The 26,559-nt window shown below is 59.4% G+C and overlaps 11 protein-coding genes across 11 annotated transcripts; 8 read left to right on the forward strand and 3 right to left on the reverse strand.

Moving 5' to 3' along the window:
- The first annotated feature begins 197 nt into the window (after positions 1-197).
- Positions 198-1,366, forward strand: BDZ90DRAFT_232940 (hypothetical protein). The gene is made up of 4 exons (XM_025506449.1): positions 198-243; positions 315-362; positions 430-1,130; positions 1,204-1,366. The coding sequence occupies exons 3-4, from the start codon at positions 443-445 to the stop codon at positions 1,263-1,265; spliced, it is 750 nt and encodes a 249-aa protein (XP_025361454.1). The 5' UTR covers positions 198-243; positions 315-362; positions 430-442; the 3' UTR covers positions 1,266-1,366.
- A 696-nt stretch (positions 1,367-2,062) lies between these two features.
- On the forward strand, positions 2,063-2,828 carry BDZ90DRAFT_212851 (DNA glycosylase; the record flags this gene model as incomplete). The annotated part of the gene is made up of 2 exons (XM_025504148.1): positions 2,063-2,657; positions 2,728-2,828. Coding segments are annotated over 2 exons (696 nt in total), but the record flags the coding sequence as incomplete, so codon positions are not given.
- Positions 2,829-3,351: 523 nt separating this feature from the next.
- BDZ90DRAFT_261097 (hypothetical protein) lies at positions 3,352-5,328 on the reverse strand (the record flags this gene model as incomplete). The annotated part of the gene is made up of 3 exons (XM_025508337.1): positions 3,352-4,571; positions 4,643-4,949; positions 5,026-5,328. The coding sequence occupies 3 exons, from the start codon at positions 5,326-5,328 to the stop codon at positions 3,352-3,354; spliced, it is 1,830 nt and encodes a 609-aa protein (XP_025361456.1).
- Positions 5,329-7,168: 1,840 nt separating this feature from the next.
- BDZ90DRAFT_261098 (cell division control protein 42) lies at positions 7,169-8,169 on the forward strand (the record flags this gene model as incomplete). The annotated part of the gene is made up of 4 exons (XM_025508338.1): positions 7,169-7,216; positions 7,520-7,529; positions 7,608-8,029; positions 8,107-8,169. The coding sequence occupies 4 exons, from the start codon at positions 7,169-7,171 to the stop codon at positions 8,167-8,169; spliced, it is 543 nt and encodes a 180-aa protein (XP_025361457.1).
- A 762-nt stretch (positions 8,170-8,931) lies between these two features.
- Positions 8,932-12,758, forward strand: BDZ90DRAFT_232944 (hypothetical protein). The gene has a single exon (XM_025506450.1). The coding sequence runs from the start codon at positions 9,047-9,049 to the stop codon at positions 12,620-12,622; it is 3,576 nt and encodes a 1,191-aa protein (XP_025361458.1). The 5' UTR covers positions 8,932-9,046; the 3' UTR covers positions 12,623-12,758.
- A 74-nt stretch (positions 12,759-12,832) lies between these two features.
- Positions 12,833-15,482, forward strand: BDZ90DRAFT_232945 (AAA-domain-containing protein). The gene has a single exon (XM_025506451.1). The coding sequence runs from the start codon at positions 12,876-12,878 to the stop codon at positions 15,441-15,443; it is 2,568 nt and encodes an 855-aa protein (XP_025361459.1). The 5' UTR covers positions 12,833-12,875; the 3' UTR covers positions 15,444-15,482.
- A 17-nt stretch (positions 15,483-15,499) lies between these two features.
- Positions 15,500-16,715, reverse strand: BDZ90DRAFT_221366 (P-loop containing nucleoside triphosphate hydrolase protein; the record flags this gene model as incomplete). The annotated part of the gene is made up of 3 exons (XM_025504472.1): positions 15,500-16,125; positions 16,190-16,336; positions 16,406-16,715. 3 exons carry the CDS (start codon positions 16,713-16,715, stop codon positions 15,500-15,502), a joined length of 1,083 nt encoding a protein of 360 aa, XP_025361460.1.
- Positions 16,716-17,049: 334 nt separating this feature from the next.
- BDZ90DRAFT_253616 (NAD(P)-binding protein) lies at positions 17,050-18,189 on the forward strand (the record flags this gene model as incomplete). The annotated part of the gene is made up of 2 exons (XM_025507800.1): positions 17,050-17,794; positions 17,864-18,189. The coding sequence occupies 2 exons, from the start codon at positions 17,050-17,052 to the stop codon at positions 18,187-18,189; spliced, it is 1,071 nt and encodes a 356-aa protein (XP_025361461.1).
- Positions 18,190-19,473: 1,284 nt separating this feature from the next.
- On the forward strand, positions 19,474-20,783 carry BDZ90DRAFT_193481 (hypothetical protein). Its single transcript, XM_025503890.1, has 2 exons — positions 19,474-20,203; positions 20,280-20,783. Exons 1-2 carry the CDS (start codon positions 19,695-19,697, stop codon positions 20,638-20,640), a joined length of 870 nt encoding a protein of 289 aa, XP_025361462.1. The 5' UTR covers positions 19,474-19,694; the 3' UTR covers positions 20,641-20,783.
- Positions 20,603-23,265, reverse strand: BDZ90DRAFT_280335 (hypothetical protein). Its single transcript, XM_025509269.1, has 2 exons — positions 22,685-23,265; positions 20,603-22,611 (listed from the first exon to the last, which is right to left on the reverse strand). The coding sequence occupies exons 1-2, from the start codon at positions 23,105-23,107 to the stop codon at positions 20,926-20,928; spliced, it is 2,109 nt and encodes a 702-aa protein (XP_025361463.1). The 5' UTR covers positions 23,108-23,265; the 3' UTR covers positions 20,603-20,925.
- Positions 23,266-23,855: 590 nt separating this feature from the next.
- On the forward strand, positions 23,856-26,168 carry BDZ90DRAFT_227578 (kinase-like protein; the record flags this gene model as incomplete). The annotated part of the gene is made up of 5 exons (XM_025504763.1): positions 23,856-24,036; positions 24,145-24,298; positions 24,371-24,670; positions 24,746-25,774; positions 25,892-26,168. 5 exons carry the CDS (start codon positions 23,856-23,858, stop codon positions 26,166-26,168), a joined length of 1,941 nt encoding a protein of 646 aa, XP_025361464.1.
- Positions 26,169-26,559: the final 391 nt, after the last annotated feature.

Below are 26,559 nucleotides of genomic sequence, written 5' to 3' on the forward strand. Positions count from 1 at the left end.
CTATCTCCGAGTGGAGGAAGTCGAGACCAACTCTTTCAAATTTCGTCCCGACCACGGCTTCTCGTCCTTCTTCCTCCAACCTTGCGCATATACCCTATACCATTCCTCCTCTTCACACCTTCTTCTCGACATGACCGACTTTGAAACGACTCATATGCCCTCCTGGGCGACAGTTGACCTGGGACATGGCATGACCCACTCGCGATTCGCCAGGCATGTCCGCGTTTCGCAGCCTTCCCACTCGTGAGTGTGCCCGAGCTGGCCTGCTCAAAGACGCTATCACTGACATGAGACTGTCTCACTTGCCCGTTCAGTATCAAAGGCAAATACATCATCGGTACATCCGCCCCTGATCACTATCCGTGAGCCTGCGCACATCTCCAGCACTAATCTAACCTCTCGCTCACATCCCACCTATTGGCTGCGCAGCCCTCTCTTCGACATGCCCCAAGAGACCGTCACGAGCCAGTCAGCCTCCTCAGCCTCCTTTGAATCCTCCTCCAGCGCCATTGGCGTAGAAGTCTGGATCATGGGGGACGATACCAAGGCGGAAGAGAAGCTCGGTCAAGATACGACGGTCCGCCTGCAAGGTCCAGAGGGAGAGGCTCCCTCCAAGACAAAGCCCGTGTCCGTCAACGCCAAGTCCACCCTCGGACGAGTGCACGTCGCCGTCCCGCGATATACATCCTCGCGACCGCTGGCAGTACGAGCCAAATCCACGAATGGCGCCGTGCACGTACAGCTTCCCCCTCAATTTTCCGGTCTTGTTTCCTGGCGCACGGAGCGTGGCGAGCTCAGGCTTTCTCCCAAGATGAGGGAGCGCTACGTTTCGCTCGGCGAGTCGTATAAGCATCGCGGCGTGGGGATGATTGTGAGGATGGGCCAAAATCTGCCATCGGGCCAGACAGTTGGGCAGGCTAAGGCTGTGGCCGAGAAGAAGGGGCTCAAGGCCAAGGGTGCGGGAGGAAAGAAGGGTTCCAGACCCACCACTCCTGACGCTGCGGCGGTGCCGGCTGGTGAGGAAAAGGAGCTCGGTCTGCCTGCGGCTGCCGCTGCTACCGCGGCGAGCGTTTCTGGCCAGGCGACGAGGGGTGATGCTGTCGAGCTCATCTCCACGTATGGCAATATTCGTGGGTACAGGCGAAGACGTGAAAGCTAGTGAATTTCCAGCTGACACTGAATTGTTTTCTTCCTCCGTCACAGACATCTACGAGGCTGGCGAGTCTCTGGCTCTCTCCCTTCAAGAGAACTGCGTCGTCCAGTAGGCTCCTCTTGACGACCGTTCTCCAAGTGACTCGACATAGACGATTTTCTCTTTCTTGTGTATTAGATCCGCGACGTGTGTACCATCATAGACTATCAGAGGCTCAGATCAATAGATGAGATCCCACGACGAGTAGCCCGTGAGGGCTAAGGCAGGATACGATCTTCTTGAGGAGTGTGTCGATCTTCTCGCTCGCTCGAATGTGGAGTCCGAGCTGCAGCGTCTGTGCTCGTGCAGCTGCCTGTTTCGCAACTTCGCGTCTTACCCAATTGTCGGACGACCAACTCTGCGATCGAGCTTTCCTATCCCTCGCTTCAAAGAACTGCCCTTTCCACGACGATTGCTCTCACTCGCCTCGTAACCATCGCACGTGCTGGTCCTCGGCGACCGCTCTTTGCTCCTGCCCTCTCACCAATCGCAAGCTTCAAGCTGCCTCTAGCCATGCCCGCCCCCGCTCGACGTAGCGCTCGTACGGCCTCGACCGCCAGCGCCGCTGTGAAAGCTGAGCCTTCCAGCCCAGCTAAAGGCTCACTCGGTGCTCCAGAGAAGCCGCGACGACGCTCAGGCCGCCGCAGCAACGATGTCAAGGCAGAGCTCGATCAAAGCAGCAGCAACGGCGCTACCTCGCCGCCTAAGCGCAAGCGAGTCAAGAAGGAGGAGGACGGCGAAGGCGAGGAAGCTGCAACACCAAAGAAGCGGACACCGACCAAAGCAAAGAAGGAGGATCCTGAAGACGCGACGCCCAGCAAGTCTCTGGCTCAACGCAAGCTCGAGTCCCACGCCCGCTCCCACGGGCAGACCCCCTACCCTCGCTGGCCTGCCCCCTCCCCAGCCGAATCGGATCACGTAGCCTGGCTCCTTGGTCGTCACCATGGCTACACCCCAGAGTCGGAGGGTGGCTCCGGTCTGCCCCATTACACTCCACCATCAGGAGGCGAAGGCAAGTTCGCAGGCTGCGGTGACGTGCAAGACGTTCTCGAGGCCACGATCCGGACCATTCTCTCCTGCAACACGTCAGGCAAGAACTCCCGCGCAGCACACCAAAGTATGGTTGCCGCCTTTGGGTGGAACGACTGGCCACGGGTACTCGCTGCCCCAGAGGGCGAGCTGGAGGAAGCACTACGTTGCGGCGGATTGGCCAAGACGAAGGCGAGGAACATACAGCTACTGCTGGCGCAAACGAAGGAGCGATTCGGCAGCCTGTCGTTGCAACATTTGCATGAGGCGAGCGATGCGGAGGTGCTGGAGACCTTGTTGAGCTTCAAGGGGTGCGGTCCCAAGGTGGCGAGCTGTGTGGCGCTCTTTTGTCTCGGCAGGCCAGAGATGGCTGTTGATGCGCACATCTTCAGGTTGAGTAAGGCACTCGGGTGGGTCCCGCCGAACGCTTCAAGGGGTGAGTGCGAGCCAATAGCGATGATGGCGCTGCTTATGGTACTGACTGCTCCTTCCTACCCCGCTGCCAGAAACTACCTACTACCACCTCAACGAGCGCATCCCGCGCCATTTGCGCTACCCGCTGCACGTCCTCCTCATTCAGCACGGTAAAGCCTGCCCAAATTGCACGGCCAAGGGCGGCAGTGGTGGGGATAAATCGATTTGCCCATTGAAGAAGGAGGGCCTGCTGGGGAGGAAGATGAAGCTGCTGCCTGAGGACGTGGTGAATGCAGGGAAGAAAGAGGAGGATGAAGAGGTGAAGGACGAGAAGGTCAAGAAGGAGGAGGAGTAGTGATGTGGTGGCGCGTTGTGATGTTGCTAATCTGTGCTCGGCCTCATGATCGCACGCTCTTCGTTTGTCGTTCATACCTCTTCATGTTCGCCTTCAATCGCACTCCTCGTCTGTCATGCTCTCTCTGCCTTCTGCAATCCAAGCATCATTCAGTCAAGCCCGCAACGCAAAGTGCAAGCTAATATGCAAGTCGCTGGATGCCTATGAGCACGCAAGGAAGAAGAATACAAGTGGTGCTCGACAATTACGCACGTCTGGCTGCACACCAGCTCGATCCGCCCGAGCTTTCATCTCGTCTATGATACCGCCCTTCATGGCCTCTTGCTTCTGAGGGCCTCGCTCGTGGCGCCGCTGCCTTCTTCTACTGTCCTTGACCAGCGCCCCCACTCTGCGACGGTGCGAACGACGCAAAGGCCGCGCTAGAGGTCCTCGAGTGCGTTGGTGAGCTTTCCGCGCTCGCCATCCGATTGCGGAAGGGATTGTTCGGATTCAGCGGCCTCGCGCTGCCCATCGTTGGGGAGCTTGGAGGCGGTGACGCGCTACCACTTGCCGCTGTCGCTGCATTCACTGACGCTGCCTGTTGCTGGGCCTTCCTCACCCGCTCCATCTCTGCCTGCTCGCGTTCCTCCTTCATCCTCCTTGCCGTTGCTATTCGCTGCCGGGTCTCCTCGTCCGGCTCATCGATCAACTCAGACAGCTCAGCGAGCATGTCGTCTCGCAGACCGAAGTTGTGAGATTGCGGGCGAGCTGCAGCGCCGCTAGAGGGCGAGGAGGGACCCGCTGCTGTTGGCGCTGTTGCCGTTGCTGATGAGGAGGTGGCGGGTGCAGCTTTCGGCGGTGATGCAGGGAAAGAGGGTGCTGCGTTCGTTGCCCGGATTGGCGCTGAAGTTGAGGCAGATCCACTCGGCACAGAGGAGCCCGCCGCTGGCGATGAAGAGAAGCCAGCCTCGTCCGCAAGTGTGGCGCTTCGCAGGTCTTGCGATAGGCGTTCTGCCCTTCGTGAGGGGTTGGTCATTGGCTGGCCTCGTGATGTTGAGGAGGAGCGACCGAGACCTTTCGATGGCGTTGACGGAGACCCGTCCGTCGATTGGCGCGTAGTGTTGGTGTTGGCCGGAGGTGAGGATGGTGCGCCCCCAGCAGGCTGCGCTGCTGGTGATGCCGTCGATGCTGCCTGCTGCGTTTCAGGCTGAGCTGCCCCACTTCTCCTATTCGCCTCCGCCTGCCGCCTCTGCTGCTCCTCATGTTCAATGAGAGACAACCTCATCGCCTCCATGAGCATCATCTCCTCAACATCCTGACCTCCCATCTGCAGCGCCGCTCCTCTCCTGCTCGAGGATCTTCTGCCCGTCCCTTGTCCCTCGTCTGTGGCAGAGAAAGGCCCCCATCGTTCGCCCTGCTGCAGGATGATGGCCCCGCCTGGGCCGTTCCCCTCTGGCAGGTCTGCGCCTGCTCGTGAGGACGAAATTCCGATGGGAATAAGGCGGTCGCCTACCTGGCGCATGATAATGCGGCGATTTGCTCGGCGGAGCGTTGCTGCCTGAGCTGATGCCAGCTTCTGTTGCCAGTCGGGTCGTATCATGTCTGTATGACAAGACAAGGAGAGGCATGTCAGCTGGCGTTCTCATCACGAGCTGCAGAGTCTGGCTGCTCACCCGTCGTCAACACGTCCGGATCAGTATGAGGCAAGCTTTTCCTCCTCTTGTGCGCATAGGTAGAGGGAGTCGCAGTGGCAGGCGAGCCTTCGCCGTCCTGGACCGCCTGCTCGTCGCCCGACTGCGTGGAAGCAGGCGGCGGGGTATAAAGGATGCCAAAGGGCTCAGCGGTGCAGAAGGGGCACTCAGCGGGCTGAGATGACGGCGGATTGGTATGACCAGGATCTGCGCGCTTAATCTGGACGAAGCATTCAGTACAGATAGGCTGAGCGCAGCAGCGTGTGCTGTTGAGTGTTGAGGGGTAGTACTGGCGTTGGGCGTGGTGACGAGGTCAGCCTTCTACGCTGCGCTGAGCTCTATTCTTGCTGCGCCTGGCCACTCACCAGAAAGCAGATGGGGCATTCCGAATTGAACCTCTCCCCATCATATGCATCCTCGTCGTCTTTTCCCTTGTAGAAGGGCATCAGCTTGCGCTGCACGATGGCCGTCTTGACAACATCGTGCGAATAGTCCTGTGGTCCGGTATAGACCCCCTGAGGCTCCAATGCTCCTCCATCTACGCTCGACGGATAGGAGCGAGCGGGGGTAGCATTGGCTGATGATGATGAAGAGCCCTCTCCATTTGCGTGATGTCCATCTTGATGGCTGCCCCCGTAACGCTGCTCCTTGGTTGCGGCTTGACCCATTTGCGGTGCAGTGGAGATTAGGTAGAAGGTGGAGAAACGAGTCGAGGGGTCCAAGATGTTCTGAGTCAATGATCGTGCTCGCTGCCAGCGCGGTGAACAAGACCGTTCGAGAGCCGCACGTTGGCGTCTAGATGATTGAAGCGTGGAATGGAGGAGCGATGGTCGGCGGGTCGTGTGAGCAGAAAGTGAAATGGACGGGAGGAACGAGACCCTGAAGCGGAGATGATGTGGGCTGCTGCTTCGAGCTGCGAGCTGCCTCAGGTTTGGCGTGTGTGGCTGAGAGGCTGACGGCGGCCGCATCGCGGCATTTCACTCGCGAGCTCTCGATTCAGCAGCGCCATTCCGAGCCACGGGCGGGCGGGCCGACGGAGCGATGGACGGAGCGGAATTTGGCGCTTTGGTGATCATCTGGGTGAGCAAGGCGATGCTGGTTCGCGTCTAAGTGATGGGGATGAGGTTGGCTTCGCGGGGTGTACGAGGAGGTCACGCCCACGAAGGGGGGGATGGACGATGGACAGAGTGAGGAAACAATAGTCTACCAGGCAATCAAGGAAGACAGCATTATCGAGTCACGTCGCGGAAGGCTGATATAAGTGGTGAGATGGTGACGGCGGTACGTGACCGTGACAGGCAGGCATCTTTGAGTCGAGGTCGAGACGAGCCAGAAGCCAGTATCTGTGTGGAGCTCGTCTTCATGACAGCCCGATTGAGATTGTCGCGGTGGTGTAAGATTCGTCTTGCTGTCCGAGGAAGCCAGTAGTGAGATCGAAGCGTGAGCTCGCGCTGATTGTGAAGCAGATGCGCAGAGAAGGCGAGAAGGAGGCAGAATCATTGAGGGAGTAGGCCACGAGCTGCTGGTCTTCATCGGACAAGTGGTGCCTCATCTCGGTCGAATGCGAAACGGGAAGAGCTGGCAGCGGCGGTGGCAGGGCTGCGCACCTCGTAGTCGCCATCAGTCCCCTAGACGGTACACCGATTCGACCGCTCCTGATCAAGTCTTCGAGTTCACCGAGTGGCTGTTGGCACCAATGGCGACTGACAGCGAGAATATTTCTCACGAGAGCCATTGAGTTCGCGACTACCACTGCTCAGAGCCTACTTGCTAGCTCGACGCGTCTCGGCCTCTTAACCCATCACCCGCTCGCAGCTGGCATCGGTCTGTGCGTGCTTGGCGGTGAAGAGTGGCGAAAGTCACAAGTCTTCTTGAAGACTGGCTAATGCCATTGGCTGAATGCAGCGCAAAGCTTGACGCCTTGTGTGGCAGTCTCGAACTTTTCTCGATATCGTCAATGCTGCTGCTGACTACGGTGAGGCCACCCTTGAATGCGGTGTCGCCCTATTATTCTCGAGCTAGCTTGGCTGGGCGCCATGGCTTCGCAGCGGCAGGTCGCCCTCTCGACTGAGCCGTCGTTTCGCCTCATTCGAGTGCCCGCCCGCCCTTTGGCTCGCCCCGCCCGTCCGCCCGCGTGGTGCCCGCCCGCCTGGCTGCTGCCGACCCCTCGTCGCTGCCGCCCGTCCAACGTCGACGCCCCTCACTCACAACCTACTTTGTGGTCCAACTCTCTCTGCCTCATCCCAGCGCGCGTCCTCTTCACCATCACTACCACTCGACGACTTCAACACGACGAGCTGCATCGATAGGAGCTGCTTCATCCCTGGTAGAGATCTATCGTCGTCGCTTCTTGCTCCTCTCGAATTAGCCCCGGCGTCGTCCTCGGCCTACCTGCCCTCTCCAGGTCAGTTGGTGACGGCGAGAGAGCCACATCGCCGGATCGTCATCTGATCGCTCCCAGCTCTTTCGCCTCTACTTCTTTCTCTCCCTCGCAGCACCGCAACAATCATGCAGACGATCAAGTGCGTCGTCGTTGGCGACGGTGCTGTCGGAAAGGTAAGCAGCCCGCAGCGGGTCTGGTCGACAACGTCTCCCATCCACTAACAACTTCCCCCATTTCCTCCTCCAACTGCGACCTTATGATCGCGTCCAGAGTAAGTACTCTGTCGCTGACAGCCAGTCTATGCTGCATGCCGGTCTGGGCATTCACCGCGGGGCTGGGTTCGCACCACCGATCATTGCGCTCACCTCGTAAATCCTTTCCTCTTCTCCGACCCCCCTCCCCTGCTCCTCAACCATACTCAAATCATACGCAATCGCACTCTAGCCTGCTTATTGATTTCCTACACTACCAATAAGTTCCCTTCTGGTGAGCAGGAGACTGATTGGAGATGGTGACGAGGGTCGCAGGCTGATCCCCGTATCGCTCGCGAATCCCCTCCCGCAGAGTACGTCCCGACCGTCTTCGACAACTATGCGGTCACGGTCATGATCGGCGAGGATCCTTACACTCTCGGCTTGTTCGACACGGCCGGTCAAGAAGACTATGATCGCCTTCGCCCCCTGTCCTACCCGCAGACGGACGTCTTCCTTGTCTGCTTCTCCGTCACCTCGCCCGCCTCGTTCGAGAACGTCAAGGAGAAGTGGTTCCCAGAAGTCCACCACCACTGCCCTGGTGTCCCCTGCCTCATCGTCGGCACGCAGGTGGATCTTCGGGATGACTCGGCCGTCGTTGAGAAGTTGGCTAGGCAAAAGCAGAGGCCTGTGACCTTTGATGCGGGAGAGAGGCTGGCGAGAGAGTTGGGCGCCGTCAAGTACGTCGAGTGCTCAGCGCTGACGCAGAAGGGTCTGAAGAATGTGTTCGACGAGGTGCGTGATGCCAGAGCGCGATTCAGGACCATCTGGAGAGAATGACTGACATCTGAACCGCCTCTGCCTCCCAACAGGCCATCGTCGCTGCGCTGGAGCCCCCCGTCGTGCGCAAAAAGTCAAAGTGCGCCATCCTCTAAATACCCTCAAGCTCTCCTGAACGCCGCGCCGGCAGCGACGAAATGCAGATCAGCTTGAGCTATAGAAGAAGATGTATGCGGGTGGATGAGATGGGGCGGCGGTCGGAAGCGTTTGTCCAGGCAGGTGGGGGGAGAAGGAGGGGCAGCCAACCTGCATTGCATGGTGACTGGAGACGCATGCGGTGACGAGAAGCAGTCTTCGAAGGGTGTGTCTGCGGGCAGGGAGAGCTTGGACGCCATCAGCTACGGCAAGGAGCATCATTGGAGAAGAGACCTTCTACACCTCAGGCGGAGCCAATCAGCGCGTCGACCCACCACCTCCGCCTCCCTTCGTCTCTTGGTCCCCGATTCCCGGTGGGCTTTACCCTATCAACGACGGCGCTTTCTTCCTCTAACGACACAGCCTGGCTCCAGCTTCGCCCCACCTCAGCCTCTCTGTGTGGTCTCTTTCCTCTTTTCTCCCCCCTTTTCTCTTTGTTGCACAGATTCTCTCATTGTCCATTGTTCGAACGCTCTCCTTGATGACGAAGATGATGGCTTGTACCGCCTGCTTCTCGCGCCTCTAGCAGCCCCTCGGAGCCCTTCGTGCTTCGGCCTTCAAAGTAGTGTGATTGATTCGAGTGAGAGGAGGTCAAAGCGCCGGCCAGCCAAACGGCGTGACGACGCGAAAGAGACGCGCCTTGCAGCTAGAGCGAGCGCGGACAGGCAGTTGAGGGCGGGAGGAGGCGGCCAAGGGAGATTATTCGGTATCGTTGTTCTTGACCATCACCTACGATTTCTGGATGTCAGCTGCATCGCAGCCTTGGAGCTTGTGAGAGGAGGCGGAGCCCATTGCTGAGACATTCATTATCTCTCACCGCCGAGGCGTTGCCGCGCTATGAGCTTCGCAGCACGCCAGCGGATGGCGCCCGTCCAGACATCGTCGCCATCATCGCCTTCGTCATCAGCATCTTCATCCTCTTCCTCGTCATCGGCGGTATCGACCATCTCCTCTCGGTTTCCAACCCCTTCAGAAGATGCGCTGGCAGGAAGCAGCAGCTTTGTCACAAGAACAGGCGAGAAGGCATCAGCCTCTGAACCTATGCGTCCTCGCAGACCGCAGACGTCACCATTCACATCGCCCAGAAAGGCCGGCAAGAGTAGCCCGAGGAGATGGCAGGGCGCTCACAGCTCCCCAGGCCCTTCATACGCACACCAAAGCGCCACAGAGCAAGATCACTGGGAGACTCACTCGTCTTCCTCGTCTTCCTCCTCGTCTTCCTCGTCGTCGTCTTCCTCCTTCTCCACTTCGCTGGACCAACATGGCCTCCGAATCGCTTGGCAACGCGTCTCTCAGAAGAGGAGCAGCGGCAGCGGCGGCGGGGGCGGCGGGGGCGATCCGCATCAGCGCCAGCTGCAGGAGCATGGCGAGAGTGAGGACGATGGGACGTGGCCGAACACCGTCGCATCGTCTGCGGCTCAATCGCAGTCCCCACAATCGACTCGCAGCCTGCGGAGCGTGTTGGACCAGATTGATAGCCAAAGCAGACGTGGCGGAGGCATTGATGGAACAAGACAGTCAGCAGCCACTGCTACTGCGACTCGGTCGATGGACCTCGCAGGGCAATCTGCGCCGTCATCGTCGCTGACGGCCGCCTACGCGCGGGTCAATGAGAGGAGGCGGTCAGCATCAAATAACGACGTCGTGAGCGGCGATCTCGAGCAAAGCTACTACGGCGCACAAGAGAACAGCCGAGAAGAACAGGATGCCTACGATCTGCGCTTGTACGAGGAGCAACGCAGACAACGCCGCGAAGAGCGAGATCGTCTCATCAGGGAAAGGATCGAGGAGAAGAGAAGAAACAAGCGGGTTCAGCAAGAAGAAGACGAGTACGTGGCGCAGTCATCACATAGAGCGTCGTCGTCTTCAAGACGGCCGACGGCTTCCTCATCTTCGCCGCTGCGCTCTTCATCGACTAGAAGGCGCCAGTTCGACCTTTCGGAAGACACTCAACGCCTACAGCAGCGCATTTCCCGCCCGCCAAATCCATCATCCGTCGCCGCCTTTGTAGCTACAGTATCGCCATCTAAGAGGGACAGGGCCAGACAGGCTTTCAGCGAAATGCCATCATCGCCTACGACTTGGCCTGACCAACACGCCACGGCCAGCAGCCCCGCTCCGTCGCCGATCAAAGACCGTGCCTCACAGCCGTCGTCACCACCCACGCAACGAAGCAGCGCCCCTTCGACAAGCGCTTTCAGCTTCAAGCCTCAAATGATGAGCAAGGACACAGTCAACCTGAGTCCGGATAGCACCAGCAGCCCTGAGCGCGGCGCCAGTGGCCTGGGAGGTCATCGCCGCGAGAGGTCGGGCACGTCTACGTCAGTGCTCAATGTTTCGTCGCGTCTACCGCCTGCTAGCGCGGTCGAGGCGAGGAAAAGATTGGAGAGCGCACTGCAGGCACCAGTCGAGAAGGTTGAGGATGATGAGGAGGAGGATGGAAGAGATGAGGAGAACGAGATGGCTCGCGACCATCTGACTCCGTCCGTTACTCCGCGAACTGGGAAGAGACGCAAGTCGGTCAGATTCAGCCCCCAGCCAGAAGTCATAGACACAGTGGCGCCACCAGAACTTTCTTTGGAACAAGAGGAGGAGCTGGAGCGCTCACGATATTCTTCAGAGGAGGGTGAAGAGGAAGAGGAAGAGGAGGAGCAATGGTGGACCTCGACGACGCTGGCAACGCTTAAGGCTTCAGAGCAAATAGACCTGGATCGAGTCCTCAGCGCAGAAGCGACCTCGTCGCATCAGGCTGGCGGCACCGCTTCACCTCGACAGACAAGCCTGAATCCCACACCTATCCGTCTCCCGCCAGGCGCCTTTGGCTCTCCTCTCCCACCGTTGTCGGGAAGAAGCACAGACTCATTCTCGCGCCATGTCTTGCGCGCGACCCCCAAACGCATTCTCCCTGCTTCAGGCGCATCCACCACCTCCGACTCCCCTCTATACCCAGGTGGTATGCGCTTCCGTCCTTGGACGGCAGCGAGCCCCGCTTCCCAGCATGCCCCCATCTCTGCCGCACCGAGAGGACGAGACGAAGATGCCGAGGTGGCATCCACCTCTTCCGTATCTTCGAGCTCGTCGACCTCTTCGGCCGACCTGGGAGCGCTCAACTTTAAGAAGCCCGTGCGACTGCTGCAGAGCCTCGCACGAGGATTCGACGCTCGTAGCACACCTGATGCGGCAGAGAAGCAAGGCGCTCGACAACGTCCGCCTCCTCCATCTTACGCGGCGGTTACTAGCAGCGTTGCGGGCCAGGAAGAAGCGACGATGCTGCCAAGGGAGTCGACCCCTCCGCCGACCGGTGCATCCTTCTCCCGTCACTCTAGGACCAGCAGCGCTGCCGACAGCAGCAGGCATGGAGCGCTTCCCGATGTGGTCGTGGATGAGATTGCCAGCGAGACTGAGGAAGAGCAGGAGGAGCCGAATATCAGCGCTCACGATGTTGCTCACCATCCCAGCGCCACCAGCCACGTTGGAGAACTTACGAGAAACGAGTCATCCTTTGCGAGAAGCCCCACTGTCGCCGCTGCCGACGACTCGCTGCGCGCCACCCTGGATCAGGTCGTGACGGCTTTGGACGAGCGCAAACGCCTATTTGCTGCCAACGACCCAAACGACATCCAGGCTTTGCAGTACAGGACTGAGGCCAGCGATCGCAAGGCCGCAGCTACGGCTTCGCTCCAGGCAGACCTTGCTGCACTGGCCGATCGCATCGTCGAAGTCGAGGCGGACCGTGGCGCAGCTGAGCAGGCCGGCAAAGACGAGGATCATCAGCAGACACAAGAGCTGGATGCGGCCCGCAAGAAGCTTCTCACTCAGCTTCAAGCGCTCATCGTGGCGGGTGATCAGCAGTATGCGAAGGCGGGGCCAATTCTCTCGCCTCGCGTACTCATGTGCCTCCTCGTTGCAGCCCTTCTGCTACTCTGGACGGTCCTCGTGGCTGCCTTGAGCCACTCGGATCTCGTCTACCGGAGCGTGTACGTGGACCCGCTCTACCCCGAGGCGTATTCACTAAGCGCGGACTTTCACTCGTCAGCATCCTCGTCGACGTCGTCATGGCTCACGGCGATGTCGGACAGGAATACCTCATTCGAGGTCCCGCTCGGCTTCATGCCTGCGACCGTGGTGACGAGCAGGACGAGTGGAGTGGCGGCCATGGTCAAGCGCGGCTTGGTGTGGTTGCATCGCCTCTCTCTGGCTCAGAGACGGATTGACTACGCGGAAGGCGGTGCCACTACTTCTTGGCTGGAGCGCGTCATGTCCTTCTTGCTCTCTTTGACGAGAATGCTGCCGCCGTGGGCCTTGTTACTGAGGCTGCTCGATGATGCAGGAAACAGCGGCGTTCTGAGCGGTGACGAATGGCAGTGGGTTTCGACCGTGCAGGGCGTGAGCGGAGGCGCGGTGCCTATCTAAAGCAGCTGAGCGCACAGCTGCAATGACGACGCTCGATGTGAATCCTAGAGCCGTTTTGCATTCTTTCTCTTGTATGATCACTTCACTTCTGCTTGCTCGTCGCTACCATGATCTCGATGCATGTTGTCTTCTCCCGTTCCGATAAAGCAGCCTCGTCTGAATTTGGCCTCAGTCCGCCTGTCCGCCTTCGTGAGCTTCGCAACGGATGGACCGATTTTGATTTCTCACCTCCCGCTGAATCCTCTACCTCATCATGAACGCCAGCATTACCGGCGGCTGGGCGCAACACTCCCGGCGCAGCCGGGTCATGAATCTCAACTCGAGCGCTCCTCCTGCTGGCAGTGCAGCTGCGGCTGCTCTTGCGGCTAAGGAGGCGGCTGCCAATGGCGAGGTTGCTGCATCCTCCTCCTCCTCTGCGGCTCCTCTTGACGGGGCAGCACCGGACAGCCCACTTCCCGAAGCCACTGGCGCATCCACACCTCGCACTCGCGAAGCCTCGCCGATACCCTCGTCATCCAAGCGCAAGCTGCGTCCTTCCACCGCAGCTGCGGGTCCCTCATCTAGCAGCTCAAAGCGCTCCCGACGCCCCGTCGACACCGCCGAGAAGTATGCCCCTCCAACATCCTCCCTCTCCGACCTCGGTGGCATTGCTCCATCGATAGACAAGATTCTAGAACTGATCGCCATGCCGCTCTGCCACCCTGAGATCTACTCTCACACGGGCGTCAAGCCACCTCGTGGTGTTCTCCTCCACGGACCTCCAGGATGCGGCAAGACGATGCTCGCTGGAGCGGTTGCTGGCGATTTGGGCGTGCCATTTCTATCAGTCTCTGCACCCAGCATTGTATCAGGCACCTCGGGCGAAAGCGAGGCTACGCTGCGCCAGACATTCGAGGAAGCAGCGAAGATTGCTCCGAGCATCTTGTTCATCGACGAGATTGATGCCATTACCCCAAAGAGGGAGACGGCTGGGCGGGAAATGGAGAGGAGGATCGTAGCACAGCTGTTGACGTGCTTGGACGACCTCAGCTGGGACAAGACGGGCGGTCGACCGGTCATGGTCATCGGAGCGACGAATCGGCCTGACGCTTTGGATGCTGCTCTGCGCAGGGCAGGACGCTTTGATCATGAGATCGCCCTAGGCGTGCCAGATGAGAAAGGCAGGGAGCATATCCTCAGAGTGCTGGCTGCGAAGCTGAGACTGGCAGGGGACTTCGACTTTGCAGCGCTCGCGAAGGCCACTCCGGGATACGTAGGAGCCGACTTGACTGCATTGGCCAGTGCTGCAGGCATCTTGGCGGTCAAGAGGATATTCAATGAGCTCGGGCAGATGCCAGAGGGCGTGGACCAGCAGGCTGCGATGGAGATGCTGTCCGTCAAGGAGACGGTTGATGGCGCAAATGCTGACATTGAGATGGAAGAGCAACAGGTGGACGCAACTGCCACGGGCGCGACAGCACCAGCTACACCTAAGGTCGAGGCCAATGGCGACGACCAGTCACAAGAGCAAAGTCAAGGCGAAGGCGCAATCATTGCCCCAGCGTCAGCAGCGAACGGCGCAGAGCCGCCCCAGGCAGTCACGCAAGCACCCACCACGACCCCTGCCAGTCTCGGCGCCGTACCAACCGCTCGATTCTTCTCCTCCCTGCCCACCTCGCTCGCCACCTCAAGCATCGCCACTTTCCTCCAATCTCACCCCTCGCCTCTTTCCTCGTCCCAACTTGCCCCGCTCTGCATAACGAATGCCGACTTCCTCCAAGCTCTCCCTTCTGTCCAACCCTCCTCCAAACGAGAAGGCTTCGCAACGGTCCCCGACGTCTCATGGGCAGACGTTGGAGCGCTCCACGAGACACGCGAAGAGCTCAGTATGGCCATCGTCGAGCCTATTCGACGTCCCGACCTCTTCGCAGCAGTCGGCGTGCAGGCCAGCTCGGGCGTCCTTCTCTGGGGTCCGCCAGGGTGCGGTAAGACCCTCCTCGCAAAGGCCGTCGCCAACGAGTCTCGCGCCAACTTTATCAGCGTAAAAGGCCCGGAGCTCCTCAACAAGTATGTGGGTGAGTCGGAGAGGGCAGTTCGCCAGGTCTTCTCCCGCGCAAGAACATCAGCACCGTGCGTCATCTTCTTCGACGAGCTCGACGCTCTCGTCCCTCGACGTGACGACTCCCTCTCCGAGTCCTCCTCGCGCGTGGTCAACACACTCCTCACCGAGCTTGATGGCCTGGAGTCCCGCGGGCAGGTATACGTGATAGGCGCAACGAACAGGCCCGATATGATCGATCCGGCTATGTGTCGTCCAGGTCGTCTCGACAAACTGCTTTACGTAGACCTGCCTAGCCCAGAGGAGAGGCTGGAGATCCTGAGGACCTTGACGAAGAAGACGCCGCTGGAGGAGGGCGGTGTCGATTTGGAGGCGGTCGCGAAGGACTGTAGAGCAGATGGCTTCTCAGGCGCGGATCTGGCGAATCTGGCACGCGAGGCCGCGGTTACGGCGTTGAAGGCTGCGTTGGCCGAGGCGAGGCGCGCTGGAGGTGCTGATGGTCAAGCGGCGAGTAGCAACGCGGTACCTCGTGTGCTGGTATCGCAGCGACACTTCCTCGAAGCGTTGGACAAGACGTCGCCCAGTGTGAGCGCGGCGCAACGTGCCAAGTACCGCGGGTTGAGGAGCAGGCTGAGCGGCAATCCGGCGGGCAAGGCGAGAGCTGGTGGAGCCGTGAGCGGTACAGAGGGTGCAGGGGGTGCGGCTGCACGGCCGGCGGGTGAGGGTGAGGGTGCGGTAGAAGGTGGAGAAAGAGGCAACGGTGCGCCTGAGATGGCGGTATGATACAGATTGCAATTGCCAAAACTAGTCTTCTAGCATCGCCACGCCAGACTGCAGTGCTACGCCTTCTCTCGCAGCGCTGCCCAAACGACTTCTGCCATCTTCTTGAACACGCGCTTCGTCTCCCCACCCTCCTGGTCCGACTTGAGCACTACAGGCCACCCCGCATCCCCACCATAGCTAACCGCAGGCTCGACGGGCAGTCTCCCTAGCACAGGTAGGCCCAGACTCTTCGCCAATTTGTCGAATGGCTCACTAGGCCCGAAGAGGGGCAGCGGGTCCTGCGGCAGAGGTGGTGGAGGCATGTAGTGCGTCATGTTGAGCACCAGCCCTGTCGCCTTCACCCCGACCTTATCGAACATGGCAACTCCCTTCCTCGTATCCTCGAGCGCCACCTCCTGAGGCGTGGATACAATGACCGCTCCGGATAGTTGCACGAGCTGAGTGAGCGTAAGTGCAACATCCCCTGTGCCCGGTGGCATGTCGATTACCAGCACGTCGAGACCTGCAGATGCAGGATCCGAGGGTGTGGAACGCCAGTCGACATCAAAGAGGAGCTGCTGGACCGCTTTCTGAACCATGAGGCCTCGCCAGACTATTGGGTTTGAGGCCTTCTCTGGGCCCAGGAGGTAGGTCATGGACATTGTGGGTAGGCCATGGTTTGTGAGAGGCAGGAGGGCGCCGCCTACGCGAGCATCGCACCCTTGTCAGCGTCGGCTATGGAGATCATCGATCTGAACGCTACTCACCCTCTGTCAGCTCTGCCTCGCCAGCTTGTTCGAGACCGAGCAGCTTAGGCACACTAGGCCCGAAGATGTCCAGGTCGAGCAGCCCGACTCTTGGCCGTCTTTCTGATCCTTCTGGCGGATTGTTGAGCAGCGATAGGGCTAGGTTGGCTACGCAGACGATATTCACCGAGGGGAGTCAGCATCTCGACTTCGTGATGGGATGTCGCCTCGACTCACCAGCTACAGTGCTCTTCCCTACACCACCCTTACAGCTGCTTACAGCCAGGACGTGCTTGACGTTCGGTACTGGTCGCTTTGCAGGCGGTCCACCACGGCTGCGCTGCGGCATCTTAGGTGGGAGGCGATCGGTGTTGCGTGGGAGACCGAGGGGATTCTCATGCGAGGCCAGAGGGGGGAATGTATGCAGGTGGCGTGGGCGTCGCAAGGGCGCTGATGGCAGCCGTGATATCGAAGAGGCTGCTATGTTGCTCAGAGACCTGCAAGTAGTACGTGAGGGCCCTGCGAGGGGCGCGAGGGCAGCTGACATCTTGTAGGGTGGTATCAGAGGAATGAGTAGAGGATCGAAGTTGTATCGGCCGTCGGCCCAGAAAAGTGCGAGGCCCCTTCCGTCCGTCCGTCCGTCCGTCCGTGCGCAGAAGCGGCACTCGGCATGACGATTCATTCGCTATCTTGAGCAGTTCCCCCACGATCAAGATCAGCAAGCACGGTTCACTTACTTCCAGAGCTTGAGGACCATGTCTGGGCAAAATCATGCTCGGAATGCAGACGGGGGCCTCGTCGTCCTCTCCGCAAGCGACGTTCGACGCTGTCTCTCGAGCATGCCAGTCAGCGCCATCTTGGAGGGTCAAGCAACTGTCTTCATGACCTTCTCAAACCCCACCGGCAAGCGTGCCAGAGACGACTATCTGCAGCGAGCTGGGCCTTCAGCTCCAACAGATCCCGACCGTCCCGTGCCCTTGGACAACCCGCAACGCCTAGCTCTCACCCTTGACTCTCACACCGCCCTCTTCATGCCCGCCCGCTTTGGCTCCTCCACGGCATGCAAGATTGTCGGTGTGCCTTCTGCCTCTGCTTCTCCCTCGATAGCCCAAGCGGGCATCCCAGGGTCAACCATCCTGCTCGACGGACAGACAGCAAAAGTCAAGGCAATTGTGGACTCGACGATTTTGACCGCGCTACGGACAGCGGCGGGCAGCGTGTTGGCAACCCAGCTGTTCTTACCTGCCGGTGAGAGAGGACCGCAGGGAGGGTACAAGGTGGTCGTCTTCGGTGGTGGGAGACAGGCCTTTGCTCATGCTTGGTTGCTTGATCAGGTGTATGGGGGCGAGGTGGGAACGCAGGTGACTTTCGTCACGAGGAAGATGATGAACAAGACCGAGCTCCCAGCGATAGCTAGGGAATTTCCGGGCGTCAACGAGGAGCCAGAGCCTGGCTCGGTGTACGTTGGAACTCATCCTGCGAAGGGCGTGACGAGCGATGACAAGGAAGCCATTGCGAGTCTCGTGAGCGAGGCAGACATTGTGTGCTGCTGCACACCGTCAACGGAGCCCCTCTTCCGATTCGAGGACCTCAAGCGGGGAGCGCATGTTAACATGGTTGGATCGTGTGAGTGTCGCCGGAATCTCAATGTAAGTGAAGTCAAAGCTGACCAGATACCTCTCATTCGCCGCTCAGATAAGCCCCACATGCAAGAAGTTGAGCCGGACCTCATGCGCAGCGCAGCAGCGGCTGGTACATTGCTTGTGGACTCGACGGAGGCGTGTGCTCACGAGGCCGGCGACCTCATCAAGGCGGGCATTAATGCACTGCAGTCCACTGACGAACATATCGTCAAGGAGCTGGGCGCTGAGCTTGAGCAGTCATCTCAGTCTTCGCGCTCGACGGAGAGGAGAGTCTCTGTCTTCAAGTCGGTCGGCGTGGGCGTGCAGGATGTGCGCATCGCTGAAGACATCTACGAGGCGGCCGTGAGAGGGGCGATTGGCAGCAGCATTCCCTACTGACGAGGGCGAGGCAACGAATATCAACATTTCAAGAACATATCAGCGCAAGCAGGAATCACCTCGCCGCAGTCGCTCCGCTGCTCTTCACTTCGATTCCCTCCTTCTCGTCTCCCTCCACGTACTGCTCGCCCTCATCCTCTTCCAACTTGACTGCCCCCTCTCCATCCATCTTGTCCAACATCTCGCTGCCCAGACCCATCGCTTACGCGCCCACAGGCACCAGGAAGAAGACCCAAAACAAGATCTGAATCGCCTCTGGTGCCGGCTTGCGATCGTCACTCATTGCTCCCCATTCGATGTGTAGGCCGTTCCATGTTTGCACGTAAAGAAGTGCCGTCGTCAGGAGGCCGAAGAAGATGTGAAGCCATCGTAAGGCGCTCTTACGCGGTAGAGTTGGGCAAAGTGTGGAGGCGCCAGACTTGCCCTCACCAACAATGACTACAGATCCATCCTCGCTGCTCTCCTTTCCCACCTGCCCATCCAACCCCGCACCGCCCTTTGCCTTGCTCCTCGCAACTACTCCCAGCCCCACCTGAAGCGCCACGAGAAAGAGCAGCGCAAATCCCAACGTGTGATGAAGGTCCGCCTCATCACCCATCAGTTGGGCATCTCCGCCGTCCGTGCCTGCCACGGAGGCCATTCCGAGGGCAAAGGTGATCGCGATGAGCAAGGCCGTGGCTGCGTTGAGGAGGATGTGCGTACGGATTGTGAGCCATGAGGAGCTTGAGGTGGAAGAGGAAGAACGAAAACGGGCTGCTAGGATCGCGAAGGGTAGGACAATGAGCACTGCGATGCTACCGAAGAGGGCTGAAGGCGTGACGGAGGGCCGTGGGTTAGCGAATGCGTAGAGTAGGCCAAAGGGTAAGCTCCCTCACCATGCACCGCAGCGATACGGTCGTGCTTGGACATGGGCATACTGTCAATCGAGGCAGGACTTGAAGAATCGAGGGGAACATGGACTGTCCCTAAGACTGCCTTGGAGAAGACAAGGGGCCTCGAAAGCGGCTTGGTCTCCCTGGTTCGTCCTTGGGCGGCGCAACCTCGCGGCAACGATGAGCAATAGCGATGCCGGAAATTGAGACTTCCACCTCCAACAGCCAGGTCGAGATCGAGGGCGCAGCGGGAGAGGCGGGGGGTGCAAGCGCGAAATAAGTGTCCGAGCTGCTCGACGATGGCTGCCGCCGCCGTATCACGCCACGCCGGCGGTGAGGCGGCAGCGGCAACAAAGGGTCCGAGGGGGGCGCAAAAAGCCTCCGTTTGCCGATGATGGCGCAACAGGCACGAGCACATCGAGGGACACGCACATCGAGGGACACGATGGTGGCACCGGGGCGAGGAGAGCAACGGCTCTTGATCATTTGCTTTGCAACGACGAAGACGAAAGTGCGGAATAGCTGGGCCGCGACTCATTGCTCCTTCTCACCTACCCACGACAACTTATCTGCGCCCGGGCCGTCAAGGCGACGTAGCATTCTCTGCTCCCCACCACGACACGACACGATAGTATGGCACTCCCCGCAGTAGCCAACCTGGCCGTCTCCTCCCTACTGCGCCGTCATGGCGATGACGGCGATAGTGACTCCGACAGTATGGCTGGCATGCCAGGCATGACCTCTAGCAGCTCTGAGACCGCCGTGTCCTCCTCCATGCCTAGCATGCACATGACCTTCCACCTCTCCGACTCCACGCCACTGTGGCTCAATCACCTCACCCCCTCCTCCCCTTCCTCCCTCTTCGGCTTTGCCCTCCTCCTCTTCTTCCTCGCCATCCTCTCCCGCTTCCTCTCCGCCGTCGAGCGAGGAGCAAATGCTTATTACTGGGAGCGAGAGACTCTTCGGCGCGGTCGGGCGGTTGTTCGCGTGGATACTCAGGGGGTCAACAGTGGATGGACGGGACAGCATGGCGGAGCAGTGAGGAAAGATCGACTTCCCTGGTTGGCGAATGTGGATCTCCCTAGGGGGATGTTGGAGATCGGAAGGAGCTTTGTTGGCTACCTCTTGATGTTGGCTGTCATGTGAGCGCTCTACTGATCATGCCACCGGGTCTAGCTTTCACTGACCTCGTTCTCCTTTCTTCGCGCTCGGTCGCAGGACCTTCAACTTTTGGTACTTTCTCGCCGTCCTCCTCGGCCTCGGTGTAGGCGAGACGGCCTTTGGACGCTTTGGACGACGTCGTCTGTCCGCCAGCTCCAGCGACAGCACTACCACGGCAAGCAGCAGTGGTGGCATAGACAGTAGCGACTCTGGCGGCTTACTGGTGCCGGGAGGCAGCATCGTCGGGCACTCTGCTCCTCGGGGAATCTTGCGTAACAGTGATGCAGGAGCAAGGAGCGATGTGATCGAAATGGATGAGAGGAGGGAGAAGGGCATGAGTGTCGTTGAGGAGGAGAAGGCATCTGTTGATGGGCATGGAGATGGCATTACCGTGAGCCACCTAAACAAGACCGGGTAGGCGCCACTGGCTGGAGGTTGTAGGCGGTTCTTCCCTCATGCGCTCTACCATAATACATCTAGATCTCACACATACCCTCGAGAGCTGCAGCAGCCTCCATTACTGCCCAGGTGAGCCTCTCTAGTTGCCAATCCATTTAGCTGAGGGGAACAATGATACAATTCCGATTCGGCATGGAGTAAAGTCAATGAGAGGTGATAGTGTGCGTACCCGGAGAGGAAGCACACCGGCTTGCCCGCATCAAATATGGACAGCTGTGTCGCAGGCAAGTGCCAGTGCCCTTTCTCACCCATCAAAGGACAGCCTGGCAGCCGCCTCCTTGCTCCCTGCCGCAGCCTCAATCTCAACGCTGCCCCACGCCTCTCCCGTCGCATGCTTGTCGCCTTCCTTCTTGCGCCACCACACCTCGCCTGAGGCCTCGAACGCCTCCTTGCCCGCTTGCACATCCTTGCTCTCGAAAACTCTCGCTCCTCTCGCATCCTTGCCGTCGCTCCCAGTCCTGGGCGGCGTAACGCTCGATCCAGCGCGGTTCGGCGCCTTGACGTGCCACGTTCCGGCGAATTCGGGCCGCATCACCACCTCCACGCTGCCCCTCTCTTGACTCTTCGCATTCACCCTCACCGGTGTGCCAGCCTCGTGACTCTTGAAGCGCAACGCCACGTCGCCCTTGCCTGCAGTTGCGTCCACTCCTACCCAGGCGCGCTGCTCCGTCCCTGTGCCCAGCTCACGACGTGCGGGCGGCGAGACGGACACGGGAGCAACGATCCCTCCTGAAGGGGCGTTGAGGACGAGACTATGATTTGTGCGCCACTCCGCTGAGTCTGCGGACGCTATGCCACCAGCGCCCTTTACGTCTGCGTTCAGGCGCGTCGCAGAGATCCACGCATCGTCCCCTAGGGCGATCCCCCTCGCGCCGCGCGAAGTGAGCGAGACGATATCCTTTGCGTCGATTTGCGTCCCCTTCCCCAGCAGGATATCCCCACCGGACGACATGGCCGTCGCCTTGGCCACCTCCTCGCCATGCGTATGAGGTTGAGCCGGCTCGGCTTCGAGGTGCACTTCGATACCCCTGAGCCTAGCCTCTTCGCCGAGGTCGATCTTGCCTGCCTTTGTCGCTGCCCAAATGTGCCCCATGACATGAGTACGCCCGCCAAAGAGGACATCACCTTGCCCGGTCAGAAGACGGACGATGCCGAAGAAGGGCCAGGAGGAGGTGTCGTCCGCGCGTTTCCTCAGCGCTTGCCGGACCTCGGCGCGATGCTTGCCTATGGCGTGGCCGAGACGAAGATTCGAGGTGGCGGTCTTGAGGCGTCCAATGTCCAGCATTTGGAGACCTTCCTCGCTGCGTCGTTCCTGCTTGCCGATCGTGGTTTTGGCTGGCGCAACAACATTCATCTTGCCCTGGCCGGGCAGGTCCCTGAACATCCCTACGTCCATGTTCGCTCCGTCAAGGACAAAGTTCGGGATCTGTGCCTCTGGATGCAATTTGACCACGATCTTGAATGAGAGCAGCGGGTAAGGGTAGACGTGCTGCGGCACCACTCTCAGATGGTAGGGCAGGGGCCACGTATAGATGCCCACGCCCCTATCCCTGATTCCCGCGCTCATAAGCCCGACATTCGCTCTCTCCAGCAGCGCCTGAAGTTCCTGCTCATAGCGAGCCTCCACCTTGACCATAGCCTCTTCTTTGGGTGCCTTGTCATCTACTTGGACCTCTACAGTCGCCGGGGCTCGACCGCGCTCGTCGCTGAATCCGTGGCCGCGCAGGGGGTCGACAAAGATGAATACTTTGTCCGATGAGTGGAAGGAATTTGCCGCCCGCGGGTAGGTGAGATTGAAGTTCGTTGTGCGAGTGCAGTAGGTCGCCATTCCGTGTCGGGTTGGGTGACATGAGGCTGGAGAGGACCACACAGCTGATTGGAGGTAGTGCCCATCTCCCATTAGCGGCGGCGGCGGAAGGGCTGTGAGGAGCTGAGAGTGTGACAAGAGATAAGGATGAGCCTGTGCTTCTAAGGTCGTATATGTCGGGAGCTTGCATACTCACATCATCTATCCCGTTGCCCATGCCTAATCTGCTCGTCTTGTCCCACGTCGGCCCGCTGACGATGACGAGGATCCACAGTCCTACAATAAAGAAGCCTGCCTGCGCAAATCTACTCGTCGGCCAGTATTTGCGCAAGAAGCTGGTTGAGCCACCTAGACATATTCTGCCGTAGTGATGGAGTGAGAGGGCCACCTCAGACTTGTACCAGGGATCGCGGCGATGTGTTGCTTCTCTATATGACGGCGGGAGTGATGAGGGTGGGGGATATTTGTTTGACACATCCTCCTCCTCCTCTTGCTCTGCCTGGACTGACCCACGAGGATCCTCTGCATCTTCTTCAGAGATGGCGAAGCGGACATCGCGAGGCTCGTCCTGGCCGCCCAGGAGGGGAGCCGATGCTGTGCCGTCGTCGCGGGAGGGCATCGTGGCAGGGAGTCTGGGCGGGCGGCGGTGTAGACGAAGATGAAAGCGATTGAAGCAGCACCTCCAGCTTCAACCCCTGAAATGCTGTATACTGTTGACGGTGGCGGGCTGTGACGATGATGGTGGTGGTGGTGCTGAGGATGGTTAGGTTGGTAACGCCGCCGCTTAGCCGCTGAGCCTCGACTCTCCGACTTGAGTCTCAAGCTCATTTCTCCACTAAGCCCGTCGCTGCAGCCCGGGGCCTTTGCCTTTGGATTGAAACACGGAACAGAGATTGCTGCCCCTCGTCGCTATGGCCGACGGGCTGGGCGGAGTCTGTCTCGCGGATGCGCGGCCGCCCTGGCTTGCCAGCTCCCTGCCGGCTGAACAAGTGGCAGCGACGTCAATCCCGCGGCGGCGGCCTTCGTAGACCAACACCTCCTACCCTCATCACTTCTCCCCTTGCACCAGAAGCAGACGCCATTTGCTAGCTCAGCCGATCAGTGCGCGCTCGTCGCAGAGGGATTCGTAGACGCCTGTCACTAGCTTCTCTTTTTCATCGTCTCGCATAGTCGCGCCCGACCACTTCTTCGCCCTCGTCGCGCCTCTTTGTCTTGCTAATTGACAGCGCTCCAAGCCTCGTCACCCTCGGCCTCTCGTCCTCAGCTCGTCCCACGCCTCGTCGCCTTCTGCAATGGCCTACAACAGCGGGGCGAGGCCCTATCAGCAGGGCAACGACCCTCGCACATCACCGCGACCACCACACGCTATGCCACAGGTTCAGCAGCCGACTTCCGCAGCCTTTGGGGCCCAGTACGGTATTCCAGCTCACGCTCAGCAAGGCGGGCCAGGAATGCAGCAGAGCTATGGTCAACCGTCCCTTGTTGGCGGAGGCAGTGGACTGCCCAATTATGGCTTTGCGAATCAAGGAGGCTTCGCTGGAAATCAAGGTGCGTGCAGGTGTAGTCGCGATCTGAGCGCAGTCTGGATTTAGCAGCGCTGGCTCGAGCATGCGTGTATGCTTACCTTGTCCTCATCTTCACTCATCGCAATGCCAGCATACGCCCAGCAGAGCCCCTACGCAGCTCATCAGGCGCAGTTGCAAGCTCAGATCCAGGCTGCGGCCATTGCCGCTCAGGCACAGGCGCCACCTGGTCAGCTCCAGCACCCGGCGATGCAGCAGGCTCAGCAGCTTCAACAACAGCAGCAGCAGTACGTAGCGCCCTTGATCATGATTCAACCTTCTCGTGCTGACCTCTCGATGTCCCGACTCTGCCCGCGCAGACTTCTCATGCAACAGCAATACAATCACATGCAGCAGCAAGGCCTCCAAGCACCAGGTGGCGGCTACGGCGGAGGTTCAGCGGGAGGACAAGGCGGCAGCCCTCGAGGAAGCCCCACCAACCGCAGTCCATCACCCAACTACCATCGTCCTGGCCCGCCGAGCCCCGGCGGCTCCTCTTCGATACAGCAGCGCGACAAGGACGCCGACTACGTGTACTTTGAGCGATCCACACAGGGGATGAGCAAGAATACGCTGGACGCGGCGATGGGGGCAAAGCTGAAGTTGGAGCATTTCTACAAGTGCGTGACGTAGCCAGATAGATCGTTGGAGCGACACAGCTGCTGACCCTCTTGCTTCTTCTCGTCCGCTTCCAGAGTCGCCGTCGAGCAAGCCATCGAGCGCAGCGGGCGTCGCGTCGAAGTAGAGAAGCGTCTCGCAACGGACACTGGCCTCTCTGACGACCGTAAGAGTCGTCAACTCCAAGCCCTCGGTCGTCGCGAGTCAGGCTTCCTCCGCCTCAGAAGAACGCGCCTTGGCCTCGACGACTTCCGTACAGTCAAGGTCATTGGCAAGGGAGCCTTTGGTGAGGTGCGTCTAGTTCAAAAGGTAGACACGGGCAAAATCTACGCCATGAAGACTTTACGGAAGAGTGAGATGTTCAAGAAGGACCAGCTCGCCCACGTCCGTGCAGAGCGTGATGTGCTCGCCGAATCCAACTCGCCGTGGGTGGTCCAGCTCTTCTACTCGTTCCAGGACTCGGCCTACCTGTACCTCCTCATGGAGTTCCTTCCTGGCGGCGACCTCATGACCATGCTGATCAAGTATGACACCTTCTCCGAGGACGTCACCCGCTTCTACATGGCCGAATGCGTCCTTGCCCTCGAAGGGATCCACAAGCTCGGCTTCATCCACCGAGACATCAAACCGGACAATATCCTCATCGACGCCAAGGGCCACATCAAGCTGAGCGACTTTGGTCTCTCTACAGGATTCCAAAAGCAACACGACTCGGCCTACTACAAGCGCCTCTTCGAAAATGCGGCCACGGGCAATCAGAACCCGCAGCAAGCAGGACGCAACAGCGTAGCGGTCAACTCGATCAACCTCACCCTCTCCTCCAAGGACGCCATCGCAACCTGGAAGGCCAACCGACGCAAGCTCGCCTACTCGACCGTCGGCACGCCAGACTACATTGCTCCTGAAATCTTCATTCAGCAAGGCTATGGTCACGAGTGTGACTGGTGGAGTTTGGGCAGCATCATGTTCGAGTGCCTGTGCGGCTACCCGCCCTTCTGCTCGGAGAATGCGCACGACACGTACAAGAAGATTCTGGCTTGGAGAGAGACGTTGCAGTTCCCCGACGACATTCACCTGAGTGCGGAGGCGGAGGATATGATTAGGAGGTGAGTCGCGCGCGCCGGCCGTGGGAGCGCGACGCGTAGGCGCGTTTACTGACCCATTCATGCTACCCTCTACCTCTCTACTCTCTGCCTCTCTCTCCACACCGCACGCACACACAGATTCCTCACTTCACCCGAGACCCGCCTAGGCCGCAACGGCGCGCAGGAGATCAAGGACCATCCTTTCTTCGCTGGCGTCGACTGGTCCACCATCCGCAGCATCGACGCTCCCTTCATCCCTGCCCTCAAATCTGCTGTAGACACAAGTTACTTTGATTCGACTGAGCTTGATCACATCCCGCAAGTTCCGGAAGGAGCTGACGTCGACAACGACGCCAGGAAGGACTATTGCTTCGTCGGCTTCACGTACAGGAGGTGGGAGCAGAGCTTCAATTGAGAGACGCGACGCGCGGCAGCATGCGTGCGTGCGCAAATACGCTCGAGATATGGCTATATTTACTCAAACTCATCCATCGAATGCTATTGGATCTCCCGCGCTTCTCGCTGATGATTGGATGTTATCGTGACCTCGAGAGACACCGTAGGCGTGACGTGCGAGCGCGCTCCATCCGCAGCCGATTTGCGACTTAGCTCCGCTCATCAATAGGCTCGCCCGACACATCAGGAGCTGTTGAACGATTTGATATATTCAAATGGGCAGCACAGAAAGTCAATCAGAGAGCTACTAGGGAACAAGTTGCTAAGCTACTAGGAAACAAGTTGCTAAGGCGAGGAGAAACCCCAAGCAGCGGAAACGCAAGGCATGCAGTTCTGATCAACACCGGCCG

The sequence above is a fragment of the Jaminaea rosea genome, assembly GCF_003144245.1.
Source record: "Jaminaea rosea strain MCA 5214 unplaced genomic scaffold BDZ90scaffold_9, whole genome shotgun sequence".
NCBI lineage: Eukaryota > Fungi > Basidiomycota > Exobasidiomycetes > Microstromatales > Jaminaea > Jaminaea rosea.

What these genes read in the sequence shown, in the direction of transcription:
- BDZ90DRAFT_232945 (XM_025506451.1), top strand. Translation starts at nt 12,876, where the DNA reads ATGAACGCCAGCATTACCGGCGGCTGGGCGCAACACTCCCGGCGCAGC.
- BDZ90DRAFT_193481 (XM_025503890.1), top strand. Translation starts at nt 19,695, where the DNA reads ATGGCACTCCCCGCAGTAGCCAACCTGGCCGTCTCCTCCCTACTGCGC. An exon ending in CTCTTGATGTTGGCTGTCAT is followed by an intron (nt 20,204 to 20,279) that starts GTGAGCGCTCTA and finishes GCTCGGTCGCAG; the next exon opens with GACCTTCAACTTTTGGTACT.
- BDZ90DRAFT_280335 (XM_025509269.1), bottom strand. Translation starts at nt 23,107, where the DNA reads ATGCCCTCCCGCGACGACGGCACAGCATCGGCTCCCCTCCTGGGCGGC. An exon ending in TGGGCAACGGGATAGATGAT is followed by an intron (nt 22,612 to 22,684) that starts GTGAGTATGCAA and finishes TCACACTCTCAG; the next exon opens with CTCCTCACAGCCCTTCCGCC.
- BDZ90DRAFT_232944 (XM_025506450.1), top strand. Translation starts at nt 9,047, where the DNA reads ATGAGCTTCGCAGCACGCCAGCGGATGGCGCCCGTCCAGACATCGTCG.
- BDZ90DRAFT_232940 (XM_025506449.1), top strand. Translation starts at nt 443, where the DNA reads ATGCCCCAAGAGACCGTCACGAGCCAGTCAGCCTCCTCAGCCTCCTTT. An exon ending in CTCCACGTATGGCAATATTC is followed by an intron (nt 1,131 to 1,203) that starts GTGGGTACAGGC and finishes CCTCCGTCACAG; the next exon opens with ACATCTACGAGGCTGGCGAG.